The sequence below is a fragment of the Ipomoea triloba genome, chromosome 3 (genome assembly GCF_003576645.1).
Source record: "Ipomoea triloba cultivar NCNSP0323 chromosome 3, ASM357664v1".
In the NCBI taxonomy this organism is placed as follows: domain Eukaryota; kingdom Viridiplantae; phylum Streptophyta; class Magnoliopsida; order Solanales; family Convolvulaceae; genus Ipomoea; species Ipomoea triloba.
The window spans coordinates 435,158-449,001 of record NC_044918.1 but is presented as its reverse complement, the minus strand read 5'-3'; the positions used below and the strand labels follow the sequence as shown (position 1 = coordinate 449,001).

Below are 13,844 nucleotides of genomic sequence, written 5' to 3'. Positions count from 1 at the left end.
AGATGCAATTTTCCCTTTAGAAAAAGTAGTTGGGTGGTCAATTCTCAATTACTCCCTCCAAAGAATGAAAGTGTTGCCATGCATTGTAGAAGAACTCCGGCGTGAATCATATGAGAACAGAAAGAATTTTGCCCGGCAAAAACTATACTACTTTTTGGCCAAGAACAAAATTTATTCTCAGTGGAGAAAAAAGAAAATTTCTTGCCCAATTATGTTACGGTACTTTACGAAGTTGAATTTTTCTAAGATATTTTTTGCCCATTTTTACACGCACATTTGTTTGGTTGGAACTTGCTTGTGACACAGCAACCAACAAATGATAGTTGCTTAGGTACAACTTAGAAGCATTCATTTGTATAGCCCAAACGTTGTTTTGAGCTGTGACCACTGCCTAATGTATTGCCATAAATTGGTGTAGTAAGGGACACGAAATATATGTATATCACTAATAGCAATTTTGAATTCAAATCCAATACTCAATTAAAAAAAAACAATTTTATTAAGTCAGATCTAATGAGTCCAACAATTATATCTTTTATAGTATGTTTAGTTGGATGAAAAATAGTTTCTTAGAATTTGAGGCTCTATTTAGTTCATGGAAAACTTTTTCTACAAGAAAATATTTTCATCAGAGGAGGGGTGGTATTTTGTTTTCCATGAAAGTTGGAGAGAAAGTATCACATAGAAACAACTTTGCTTAAGTTACTTACCAAACGATATCATTTTCTTGAATAAAATCGTGGACCCCTATATCTTGCCACTAATATGATTGAGCACACTTATATTAGTAATTAATGTGATGCGAAACTCTTATTCTCATTTAAAAAGATGGAAAATGACATTAATTAATAGTATTAAGAAACAGCAGGCCATTAAACGAATGGCGCATGTTAAGGCCATCTGGAACCCATACGATGAAGCAGTATGGTTTAAATAGGTGGCAGGAAGATCCATCGCATTCACTTCCAGACTCTACAGAAAGAGAGAGAATCTCCATGACGCTATAATAATAAAAATCAAATAATTGAACCTAACAGCTCCTCCCCGTTGACCCAAATATTCCTGTTTAATCTACATACGATCGCTCGAGGATCGAGCAGTCTCCATACAAGCAGGCATGTCTGCCAACAAAACAATATTTTTATTTTTTTACCCAAAGATAAAATACTTAAATAGTGCAGGAAGATTTGAAACTTCCTGTACACAAACAAGATTGTCTGCCTGCTATGCTATGCACAATTGCAAACCCTCAGATTCAGGGCATTTAGCATAGGCAAGAATCGAGCCACACACGTGTATACACACGTGTTTTCATGTGCTCCAGAATTTCTTTGTTCCAAAAACTAGTGTGGGTAAGGACAGCATGCTGCCTTGACACATAGTTATCAGATGGATGCCATTTCACCATGTCCAGATAAAAGACTTAGTTAGTTGGTGGTCCCACCAAAATTTGACATCTTTTGTTGGGTTCATGCCACTACTGATCACAACAATGTCTTCAATCAGCAAAAGCACTTGTCAATTTTTATCATTGAAGGTTTTCTATGGCTAAGAATACTTGTCTATTTAATTAATTGTCATATAACTGCAATTACTTATTATGAAAAGCACCAATCTATACACATAATGCCAATCCATAAAGTAAAGAATGCACTAGCTAGACACTGATATGCGTATTAGTTTGGGCCAATTCCTCAGCTTTTACCCAAAAAGATAATGGGAAAAAGTATATCACTTATCTTGAGCTGCATCAACCAAAAGTCCCTTGTTGTGTTGTGTCGTGGAGAATCACTTAGATTTTGGTTCAAGGACCTTCTTTGCAAAAGATGGCAAACAGAATGCAGAGGAATGAATCTGTAGAGGCATGTGATGATAGTGTGAAGTAGGGGAAACTTAGCATTATTGACAGGCTAATATAAGACAAAGATTATATATAACCTCTTTGTTGTAGTATCTCAGTGGTTCTTTAGCAGTGTCATGGCTTCCGCCCTCATCAAATGAATGCACTGGATGCCTAAAATCGACGGGGGGTCCTTCAGTGGAGCAAAGCATGAAACCAATCATCCCACTGCCAATCAAATTACAATAATAAAGTGGTAGAGTAAGTGTCTAGTTAACATGATATGATAATTCATACAGTCAAGATATCTCTTTCGTATGCAGGTATAGATAATTGGTCAAAATTCAAAAAGGCAGCATGCCTTGGATATGTAGGTATTGATGTCCACGCATAATTCACCGAGCCTTTAAATATCTGGCGGCAATTTGCAGCAATGCCTTCAATAATGTCCAGATGAAGCCAAAAACTTTCTGCTTGAGTAGACACCACACCACCTGGTCGAAGAGCCTTGGCCACCAATTCAAAGAAAGGCCTCTTGAACAGCTCTTCTGCAGGCCCTGAAACCATTAGACCACAGTATGAGGTTCAAACTAATAATGGTTAGATATCTCACCATATAATTCAGCTAGGAGAATGGTCAAAGGTAGAGAAAACAAACCAATAGGATCTGATGAATCAACTATAATAGCATCATAAGTACCAGAAGGAACATTCTTCAAGAACTCAACCCCTGCAAGATTGAGTAAACTTGAAGCTCAAAGCATGGAAGAGGTGATAAAAGTATACCCAATGGAGAAAATGAGAAGTCATTGAATTTAAACAAATATGGAAATTTGAATTTTACCATCACCAATATGAACTCTAACTCGATGATCCTCATACCCAATTGCCAGCCTAGGGAAAAACTTTTTAGCAACCTGGGAAGTACAAGAAGGGGAAAATAAAAACAGGAAATATGATAATAGCAGGTTTACATGTTCAGAAACAACAAATATTGGTCAAGCTTTCTTCATATAAGCAGAGCAGCCTTCATGTTCCAGACACATTAAACTCAAAAATACTAAAAAATTTACAAACTAGAGAAAGCAGTGTCAATTACATGATCATAACCAACCAGTTTTTCATTTCCATCAATAAAGTAGCATACAGTAAGAGTGTCCATGAACAAAACCAAAACTTTATGATTACTATGTTTAGTGTGGAATGATTTGTAATACACTAATACTTACATCAACCACCATTTCATCTATCTCACAAATGTCAATTTGTTGAACAGAAGAATAACGAGAAACTTCCCTCAGAACACCACCATCTCCTCCTCCAATAACCAAAACCTGAAGAATGTATACAATTTACAACACAGGGAGGTAGAAGCAAAAATATACATTCTTCGATGGCATCCCATAGAAGTACATTTATATCTATTCAATGTCAAATCTAAGGCAAGAATAGAATATACTAATCACAAGATATTAAGAGAACCTTCTTCGGATTTGATATAGAGCAGAGTGGAAGGTGCGCAATCATCTCTTGGTATGCACATTCATCCCTCTCTGTAACTTGGATTACACCATCCAGTACAAGAACATTTCCATAAGTTGCAGACTGAAACAACAAAACAAAGCCAAGCCACATTACAAATTGGATTCCGTATCACTTAGAAATGAAACTTAATATGTTTCCACAAGAACAAACTATTGGCACCTTAAACACCAGAATGTCCTGGTACTTAGACTTTTGCTGGAAAATAATTTCCTCCATCTTCAAGCAGTTCGCTTCCCCTGCAACTCAAAAAACACTCAATAGTATTGAAAATTGAAATATTATCAGTTTTATAATTATCCTCAACGTGCAAATGAACACATGCGCCTTATTTATTTATTTATTTATTAATGTTTACACTCAACAGTCAACAACTTAGAACAATTGGGAAATTCTTCTCAAATTAATCCTCAACAGTCAACATATAGCGACAAAAATAAAATAAAATAAGGACAAACCAAATAAACTGTGGAATAAAATACAGTAGCAATCCATGAAAATAAAATCAGCTTTGGAGGAGAGGAAGATAGTACGAACCGGGCCACAGGGGACTGATTTCGGAAAACCATCCACGATAGATAGCGGACACTCCACCGGCTGCGGCGGCGTCTTTAAGCTTCGATTCGGCGGAGTTTGCGGTAGCATCAGCCATGGATTCAGGTGCTAAGTCCCTGTAGTTTGGTAAATCAAAATAGATGAAGTGAGACTTGGAGTGCCGCAAACTCCTAGTTTTGATTATTACTTGCGAATGCGATTCTCAATATAATTTATGATTGATTGTCGTTATCATATGAATTTCGATCTCAGTAGAATTCTTCGCAGTTGCAACTTATGAGAAGAAGTTCGGTTGGCTGAAAGAAGGTGGAGGACGCATCATGTTGCCCGCGTGGAGCTAACTTTTTTAATTAAAATTATTATTATTATTATTTTCAGTTTCCGTTACTCACCGAAATTACACCAACTTCGTTCTCTCCCGCGCGGAGTGAGCGTGTACCTTTAATGGGCCTCTTGAAACTGGGATCTCTTTAGTGGACACCTTTCGAGCCCACTTTGACAGCCCAGGGACCATGGTCTATACAGTGTTGTGTAGACCATAATAAAAAATATATTTTTAATATATTAAATATACATTATTCGTGTACTTAATATATATTATACAAAATAATGTACTTTGAGTATTCAAATAATATATTTTCTCTGGATAAAATGTTCATTCTTAATATATTAAAAGTATATTATTTGTGTTGTAAATGTATATTTTTTGATAGTATGGTCCACACAACTACACAATAATGAGTTAATGACTGACAACCTAGTTCTCACAAGAAGAAAGCTCATGATTTTCAAGCCCAATAAGAGTCCGGCCCAATATTTATACCATGGACCCGGGTCTACCTTGTAACGTGGACTCATCACAATTTACCTACTGATTCAAATTGCTATAGTGAATTAACTAAAAAATTTGCAATAAATCCTAGTTGCTATATATATACTGTTAAAATAGAGTAGACTGCTGTGGTGTTGATTGAGGACTTGATGCTTTTGCCTTCATTGATATGGCAAGGGCCTCTTCTAACTTTGTGACAACTTCTTTGATACAAGGCCTTTGATGCGTTGGTGCAGTGCATGCCAGAGCTAGGGCAAATGTGGCTTCAAAAGCCTCTACTGAGTACTCTCCATGAAGTCTTGGATCAACAAACCCGAATGTGCTGCCTTCCTTAGTACTAATGGATTTGGCCTGGTAAGTCAGAAAGGGTAACTAATGCTGCATATTTTAGCATAATAGAAATGGGATGAAACTTGAAAGAGTAGTTAGAAGTGATTACAATTTTGTTCAGTGGGACTGGTGTTTCCATATTCATATTTATAACTTTCCTTCCAGAGAGGATTTGCAGAAGCACAATTCCAAAACTGTAGATATCACCTGCTGAATTTACTCGTCGGTTGCATTGATACTCCGGATCAACATAACCAAAGGTTCCTCTCACCTCTGAGCTTGCATAGGATTTGCCTTGATCAATAACTTTTGACAGGCCGAAATCTGAAAGCTTTGCTTCAAGATTCTTTCCTAGTAGGATGTTTGTTGGCTGTAAAATGCAAGATATCTGTTTTTGAGTACTACTGACTCTGTTACAATGCAGTATCTATTCGTAACTACTTTCTCAAACTACTGAAGCACAAAGAGTCAATATCGTCTCCACTGAGTGCAAGATATCTTTTCAGATTCTTCTGATAGCTTAATTTTAGTACTTTTGCAATCTTGCTTGCATTCTTGATTTTACTAACCTTTATGTCGCGGTGGATGATGCTGCCTTCGGGGTATGTATGGAGGAACTGCAGACCTCGAGCACTATCGATAGCAATCTCGAGCCTCTTAATCCAGGATAGAGCTGTATCCATTCCTGTTAGCCACTGTGCCATATTGCCATTGGGGCAAAGTTCATAAATCAGGAAGCGTTCCTCGTCATTTGTACCATAACCTAGCAAGGCGACGAGGTTTGGATGGCGAACGTGTGTTAAGCTTCTGACTTCCCTAAGAAAGGTCTCCATGCATCCATCCTTAATGATGTGCTTGACTGCTACATTTTGGTTATCAAACAAAATGCCCTTGTACACCCTTCCTGATTGTAGGTCGAAACGATTTCAGAATCTTAAGACTCTGATAAACTAACAGTATCTTAAGTTTCCACATGCTTACCTGCTGTCCCTTCACCAATGCAATTCGACTCGTTAAGATTGTTCGTGGCAGAATAGATATCCTCAACGGGCACTTTTAGATAACCGGAGTCCTCTGGTAATTCGAGTTTCCTTGCTGGCAAAGAATTAATTAGCAGTTTGCTATGAATTGTGTTGCATTAATTAGACACTTCTTGCATATATGAAGAGTCAATGATGCATACCAGCTTTCTTGATTGGCAGATCTAATGTCTGTCTTTTTTTGATAAGAATGCTCACATAGATAAATACTGCCACCATGAATGCTATACTGCCTCCAATCAGTACAAAAAGGCCTGTTTGAATTCTGTTGTTTAGCAAGAAAATTGATATAGATTTTTAGCAACAGAAGCAAAAGATAAACAAGTGGGAGCTGAGAATCACCTTGAGCCATTGTAAAGGTCTTCAACACCACCTGTTAACAATCTATCTCAAGTGCAGGCAGGCTGCATTGCTTCAAATGGTTGAAAAGTCGAATTATTTATCAAGATTTTGCATCAGAAGCACCAACTGGTGGTTGAAAGACTGAAAAAGATTGCATTTCTATTTGTACTCAACAATAATCTTGGAAAGCCAGAGGTGAGTTTGATCTCTTGTTATTACAGAAATTTTGTTTTGGTTCATAAATGTATGGAATTAGGCATAAATGTTTGTGACAGTGATTGTAACAGGTTTGGCAACACAGTCCAAGAAGTCCATTTCACATAGTAATTTAAGCATATCAAGATTTGCCGGCCCAAGCTGGCTCCTTCCAAGCCAAAAGAAAGTAAAGAATAAAACAAAAGATGTGAGATGTGGTGAGATTTCTCATTTCTAACATACTTTTGCAATATACAATCATGTAAAACTTTTACAATGTTATTTGAGGGAATATGCCAAATATTGGGGGTTGCAATGATGAGAGTATGAGACTTTGGATCAATGATAGTCAAATTGGCAGCTGTAGTTTTCTTTTTCTTCTTTTTTTTTTTCTTCTTCTTTTTTTTTTTTTTTTTTGATAACACGCCGAACCAGCCTCCGATAGTTATGCCATGAATTTGGGTCTGGGTCCAAAATGGCGCCGTTTTGCTTCAAAACAATGCCGTTTGAATTTATTTTTAAAAAAATTGTTTCATCCCTTATCATTATTAACTTATCGTTTGTCTTCCGAATTCGTTCTTCTATATTCATAAATTTTTAACTCTATATTCACAATTTTAGAACTGAATATTCACAATTTTAGATCTTAATATACAAAATTACAGAACTCAATATTCACAATTGCAGAACTCTATATTCACAATATTTGAACTCTATATTTATAATTACAGAATTCTATATTTACAATTTCATAATTCTATATTCAATTATATAATACAATTTTTGAATCTATATTCACACAAAATATTATTGATTGAGGAAACGGCTTCATTAACAACGGCGTTAAATGGACCCAACTACCCAAGTTCATAGCATAATTTGCCACATACCACTGCCTCGGGGCTTAATTTTCAATATTTCGTGCGGCCTTAAAATTACACATGGATGTTCTTCTAGAAACTTATGTCTTATAAATTTCCATTTTATATTTTGGTTTCTCAGACGAATGATAGACTGTAGCACGTGTAGACATCAAAATTGAGTATTGACCGGCGCTCGTTACTTTATGCAAGAATAGTAGTTAACAGTGGAGCAAATATCAATGTCTCTTTCATAGAGGCCACAAATTTAATTACTATTCTTGTCTAAAAACCCTTTGAAATAATATAAAACAAAACATATGCCACAAATTTAATTACTATTTATGTATAAAAACCCTTTGAAATAATATAAAACAAAACATATGCCAATAAAGGTGAAGGCTTATTGTTTAGGCATAAGATTTAGATATTACTTAACCTACAATTAACAAAAAAAATAATCAAAAATTAAATTGTTGCTTGTTGGGCATTGCTCACTTTATATTATTGTGATTTTTGTTGAGTAGCTTTTTTTTTTCTTGTTATATATTTTCTAAAAATATCATATATGGCACGCTATTAGTTGAATGTTTAATCACAATATTTAAACAAATAATGAAAATATTAACATGACATGTCATCCATCATTTCCAACCTTCTCTAACAACATGTCTTACCATAGTTTATTAGCACTCTGTACTTTAGGCATACTTTAATCCATTTTCTCCCTATATTATTAGGAATACTACCATTTATTATTCATATTCTGAATGTGACTTTTTGTATATTTATAAATATATCACTTGATCATATACTTTAAATCTTCCTGGATTGATCAATAATAAGATTATTTTCAAAAGTATTGTTCTCATCCACTTTATAGTTTTCTCCACCATGTTATATACCACTTATGCCATCGTCCTTGAGGTAGTGATAGTGTGCCACAATGAAATCCAAAGACAGCTCACATGGCAAACTATCATAAAATTTTGTTTTGGTGACAGTATGGACTCTTGTCTGATTAGAGATATAAAGATTCTTTGTGTACAGAGTGTATAAGTAAGGATGCTTTTGGATATGAACAATTTCTGTATGCTAATAAGCTAGATACACTTATTTATCATGTAAATCCCAAAAAATGTCCACATTCAAAATAAAAGTTGATAATAAGAAACAATTTGAGACTGAAAATAAAAGTTTGATAGTAGAAAATGTTAATCTACTATTTTCCTTTATTATTATGGGAGTACTGGAGCACATGAGTACGTCAAATCACTGGGGATTGTTTATCATTTTTGCATGAAACTCGTCAATGAGCTCACCTAATTTGAGCCAGGATGAGCCACCTTCTTTAACGGCGTTAATGGCGGAATCACTGAGCTCTTTAACTTTCTTCCTCGCATTTTTACCGATTTCTCCTTCCATCAATTCCCTCACCGCCTTCTCCACGCCTTCCGCCTTCACAAACCCTCTCACCGACCCATCGCTCGACTCCACTCTCACTCCGATCTTCATCTCCTCCACCACCATCCTCGCGTTCAGGTGCTGCTCCGCCATCATCGGCCACGCCGCGATAGGAACCGCCGCGCATATGCTTTCCAGTACGGAGTTCCACCCGCAGTGACTCAGGAAGCCTTTCAAGCTCGGGTGGGCGAGAATTTCCCTCTGATTAACCCATTCCCGGACCAAGAGTCCTCTGTTTTTCACTCTGTGTTCGAACCCGTCGGCTCGGAGCTCGGATTCGTGGGTTCTAACCACCCACAAGAAATTCACTGCGGATTTCTCTAACCCGACTTTAATCTCCTCCAATTGCTCCGGGGATATCTCCGCTTGAGACCCGAATGCCACGTACAGAACTTGCTTCCCCTGTTCGTGAAACTGGTCTAGCCATTTTATGTAGGACGGGCTTTCTTGATTTTCCGGTGGGTTTTTTCTCGGTGGTTCTGCCAAGCAGAGAGGGCCGACGGGCCATGATTTGAGCAGAGAGTTGCGGTTATAGGATTCCATATAAACATGCTCGAGATCGCTGAAACTGTTGACCACCAAACCGTGACTGTTTACAGTGGCGACCATTTGCTCCATTACAAAATCGAAAAGCGGGCCTTTGGGCTCTCTGTCTCGAAACGGGGCATCGAAGTCGTTTCTGGTGACACTGAGCCACGGAAAATCCGGGACCGTGAACGGCTCGTCATCGCCGTTTGTTTTAACGATTAACCCGGCGGAAGTGACGGAGCGGGACACGACGGAGGAAAAGTAGCTCATGCCGAAGTACACGAGGCGGGGGATTCGGAGTTTGTTAGCGGAGTCGAGAGTCCAGCCGAGGAAGCCGTCGGTGATCATGAAGGAAACGGGGGGGGAGAGAGTTCAGCGCCGTTTCGAAGTGAGGTTTCATGAGCTTGGTGGCGGCGGCGAACGGCGGGAAGAGGGACATGGAAGGGAGTTTATCTGTGCTTTGGATTCCCGGGGGGACGCCGGGGATGTTTTCCGGGAAAGGTAGGTCGATGAGGGAGATGGAGTGGAGGACATCGGAGAGGGATTTGGAGAAGAATGGGCGGTTGGCCGGAGTAGTGAAGATGGTGACGGCGACGCCGCGGCGGCGGCGGAGGAGGAGGCGAGCTAAGTGGAGTAGTGGGATGGTGTGGCCTTTAGACATAAATGGGAAGAGAACAACATGTGGATTAGGATTATGATGAGAAGACATCATATGATCTTTGTCTTCTTCTTGGCTATCTGTGTATCTCAGCTCAGCTCAGCTACTATACGTGGTGTCGTGGTGGATGGATTGCAGGCCTTTTTGTAGGCACTGCACGGCAATCACAAAAATCCAATTTTCCCTACTTATTTCATTTTTTATTGTTTTTTAATACTACTAACTCCGTCCAATGGAGCTTAAACCATAACATCCTATTTGACAGACCACAAGCTTTGACATTTTCTATTGTTTATATATTAGTATAAAAATAAATATTTTTATATTTCAGCATTAAATTAAAATACTCCATAATTTGAAAATGGGGAGACATAAATAACATTAATTAAGAAGATGTTATGTGATTGAAATTTTAATTACGAAAATTATGTTTACCTATTTAATAATCAAATCAAATATATATTTAAAGGTAATTTGGTGTCTTCTTTTCTCTCTTGGTCCTCGTCTCATTTGATTCGGCAAAAAGCAAGAAGTGGCACGTTCAATGGTGGAAAAAGATAACATTGTGAAATGTGATGGTAACTTCGTCCAACCTTAGACCTTAGTCATGTCGAAGCGACCCTGCGAGTCACGTCACAACTTACAAATTAAGTCCTACGCCGTATTAAGATCAACTTAGTTCATTGTTGAACTGCCTAATTAACCAAGTAAACGTCATTTCTTACGTATCCAATACATTAAAGAAAACAAATCGCTACATTCAATCAATGCTTTTATTATGGATTCTGATGACCGCTGGCCGCTAGATGGACAACAAAGCAAAGAAAACTAAAGGAATATATAATTGATGGAAACTTTAACAAGTTGATATTAAATGTGCGGTCAGCTCAATTAAGAGAATATCAACAAAAATAAAATTTATGATATTCAAATACAAAATTTATGTTTTGATCATTATGGTCGGTAAACTTTCAATGTCAATGTGTGTGTCCTCCGTCATTGTGTTTTCATTTGATACGCACAGCCTTATTACAAAGTCCAACTCCGTATTACTGAGGACTAAGACTTCCTTCATTGTTGAAAGAACTAAATAACAAGTTAACGTCATTTCTTACCTATCCAATATACTAAAGAGAACTAATCGTTACATAATAAACAATTTTCACTTTTTATCTTGATTAGTGTGGCTTTAAAAGTGAAACTTACCAGTGCCGGCACGTCAACACCAAATACACAGCGCTTTTCTTCTCATCAGCTTTAACCTACCTTCCATCCTTTTTCAATTCTGAAATAGAGAGTGGATGAGTGATCGAAGCAAAACGATAGAATATCATTTCAATAATGAAACATAAATTGATTACAATCTAAAACATGGCTCTCCATCTTTTGCTTTCTATCAAGCCAACTTCTCAAGATTAATAATATTAAGACGTCCAGCTTATCAATCGTTGATATTATAAAAGACAGAACAATCAAGATGCAAAATCGCAACAATATTAATCCGACAACAAATAGCAATAAGGGTGACCGAATATGCTAGTTTACTATAGGATCTATAGAATAGAATCAACTAAATGCTGCTGCAACCGCCTCTCATCATCTCAAACTTCCATGGTATGTACAGGTATAAGAAAATGAACCCAAAACACAGGGAAAGCCAAAGAAACCTGCTACAGCTTGTGTAATTTGTTAGGATCCCTGCACAAGACCCTCCCTAGGAACATTGGTCACTCGAAGGACAGCTTGAGCGCTCAAGGGCGAGAGCTTTGATTGGCAAAATTGCTCCCAAGAAATTGCTTCTTGATCTTCTTCGGTCACTGCTGTGGTTTTCTTCTCATAGACACTTTGCAGTTCCAATAAAAGAGCACGGGCAGCTTCCCTAGACTCAGGAAGTTGGTCACTAAGCTGAGATGCAGCAATTTGGATCAACTTGTCAAGACCATAAGCTTCAATTCCCTCAACTCCCTGCAAAGCATCAATCACCACATTACAAGATGGCATATTTTACTGAGAACAAAACAAGTGAAAGATCCAAACTCATTTCCTAAAAAACGAACAAAGCATATCCTCTTGCTTTTTATTCCATTCATGTCCTCACATGAAATGGTTGAATCTCAGGATACACAATCACAGCATTGAGGACAGGGGTTACAAGGGAAAGATCCACATCAATACTTTTTTTTTTTTTTAATTTAAAAGAAAAAAAGAGTCCAGACTCCAGAACCCATTATCAAGTTCCTTACAAATAGGAGCCAGATGCAATACTGAACCAAGAAAAATAAGTAGAGAAAGAAGAGAGTATGCAACTCTTACCAGTTTTGGTACACTTCTGGAGAAGCACATTGATGTCTTTGCTCGAATTCGAGGGTTTCTATTTTTTAGATAAGGTTGAAGCTTAGGTAACAATAGAACTGGAGCCACCCAAGTCGTCATCGCTATTAAGGCTCTCTCAGCTGCCTCACAAACAAATCGTTTGTCTTGCGACGATTTCAGAAGAAGTTGAACAAGCTAAGTAATGGCATATTGAAGCAAGAATAACTCAGTGTCAAAATGGTCATGAAACTATGTGCAACACAAGCGGAAAATTGATTTAGGGAAGAATTTAAATTACCATTGGATCCATTGAATCAACTATGCTTTCACCATATGCTTTAAAAATGTCAGCAGATGTCATAATTGCAGTTTTGCAAACAGCACTTCTTGGGTTTTTCAGTGATTTCACAATTAGGGAGATTACCTTTTCCCTGTTTCATTTTAGAGAAATTAATCATACAAGATTGTGTACAAAAAAATTCCACCATATGCAGTGAAGTATAACTACCAGATGTCAATCTTATACCATCATTAGTAAAAGGAGACTTACAACATGTCAAGCATAGTTTCTTTGTGAAATATACACAAACGGCGTACATCATTGAGTGCCTCACACACCAAAACCCAGTCTTTGGAGTCCAGACCCGCCAAGAGTGTCTAGAAAACAAAACCCAAAAACAAAGATAGTAAACCTAATGAACTGGCTCAAAAATTTAAACAAGCATTATTTAAAGCAAAATAGAATAGTCTATTAGGATACCTTCAGGCTCGTATCTACATCTTCAACATCATTTAGATTCTCTGACTCAATGTATTCAACTTCTGAATTTCCTGCTTCTGTTCCAGAGTTATGCTTGACATCTCCATTAATAGCAGCTTGAACTACGGGAGCAGTTTTCTCTTTGTCATTTTCTTGACATCTTTCAACACCATGCTCAGCCTGTGTCTTCGATATGCTTCCATTACTGGAGCTTTCATTCATCTTCCCAGCTGCAGGCAGTATATTAAGATCTCCCGTAGCCTTCTCGGACATCATTGGCACTTGAATGCCTAAATGGTAAAGAGTGATTAGGGAAGATTCATTAATATATTTAAGCAGACATTAATCTATACATTTCAGCCAAAACAACTTATACAGAATAGTTAACATCATAGAATAGGGAAAAACTTTCAATTTTACACAACACCACATCTATGATTTGGAGCACAAAGGGCAATGAAAGCTGATGGCCATCACCATATCAAAACTTGAACTCAAAAAAGGACACACAAGGAGAAAAAAACTCAATCCTCCCAGTGAAGCCCTGATTGTAAACACACCCGCCCACCCAAACCACCCCCCCCC

At 37.5% G+C, this 13,844-nt stretch overlaps 4 protein-coding genes across 7 annotated transcripts in view; all 4 read right to left on the bottom strand.

Annotated features, from left to right (window-relative positions):
* Window positions 1–1,481: 1,481 nt before the first annotated feature.
* Window positions 1,482–4,236, bottom strand: LOC116014328 (spermidine synthase 2-like). Its single transcript, XM_031254361.1, has 9 exons — window positions 3,920–4,236; window positions 3,545–3,621; window positions 3,323–3,445; window positions 3,070–3,174; window positions 2,685–2,757; window positions 2,499–2,570; window positions 2,202–2,397; window positions 1,939–2,068; window positions 1,482–1,854 (listed from the first exon to the last, which is right to left on the bottom strand). The coding sequence occupies exons 1-9, from the start codon at window positions 4,032–4,034 to the stop codon at window positions 1,789–1,791; spliced, it is 957 nt and encodes a 318-aa protein (XP_031110221.1). The 5' UTR covers window positions 4,035–4,236; the 3' UTR covers window positions 1,482–1,788.
* A 525-nt stretch (window positions 4,237–4,761) lies between these two features.
* LOC116011984 (probable serine/threonine-protein kinase PBL22) lies at window positions 4,762–6,491 on the bottom strand. Its single transcript, XM_031251437.1, has 6 exons — window positions 6,482–6,491; window positions 6,283–6,393; window positions 6,081–6,194; window positions 5,669–6,003; window positions 5,209–5,469; window positions 4,762–5,120 (listed from the first exon to the last, which is right to left on the bottom strand). Exons 1-6 carry the CDS (start codon window positions 6,489–6,491, stop codon window positions 4,878–4,880), a joined length of 1,074 nt encoding a protein of 357 aa, XP_031107297.1. The 3' UTR covers window positions 4,762–4,877.
* Window positions 6,492–8,605: 2,114 nt separating this feature from the next.
* Window positions 8,606–10,389, bottom strand: LOC116012310 (UDP-glycosyltransferase 90A1-like). Its single transcript, XM_031251826.1, is given in 2 exon segments — window positions 8,606–9,891; window positions 9,893–10,389. Coding segments are annotated over 2 exon segments (1,431 nt in total). The 5' UTR covers window positions 10,241–10,389; the 3' UTR covers window positions 8,606–8,808.
* A 723-nt stretch (window positions 10,390–11,112) lies between these two features.
* Window positions 11,113–13,844, bottom strand: part of LOC116011891 — a 10,320-nt gene continuing 7,588 nt past the window's right edge. Inside the window, exons 2-8 of one of the 4 annotated variants that reach the window (XR_004097106.1) lie at window positions 13,260–13,549; window positions 13,050–13,156; window positions 12,798–12,930; window positions 12,500–12,694; window positions 11,854–12,151; window positions 11,393–11,471; window positions 11,113–11,313 (exon numbers count right to left, since the gene is read on the bottom strand). Coding sequence is in view for 2 of the 4 variants with exons in the window: in XM_031251316.1 (XP_031107176.1) it covers window positions 11,876–12,151; window positions 12,500–12,694; window positions 12,798–12,930; window positions 13,050–13,156; window positions 13,260–13,535 (987 nt within the window). In the remaining 2 variants the exon portion in view is untranslated. Of the gene's footprint in view, window positions 11,472–11,539; window positions 12,152–12,499; window positions 12,695–12,797; window positions 12,931–13,049; window positions 13,157–13,259; window positions 13,550–13,844 lie in introns of those variants that run through there. The other 3 variants (XR_004097107.1, XM_031251316.1, XM_031251315.1) reach the window with 3 other exon arrangements.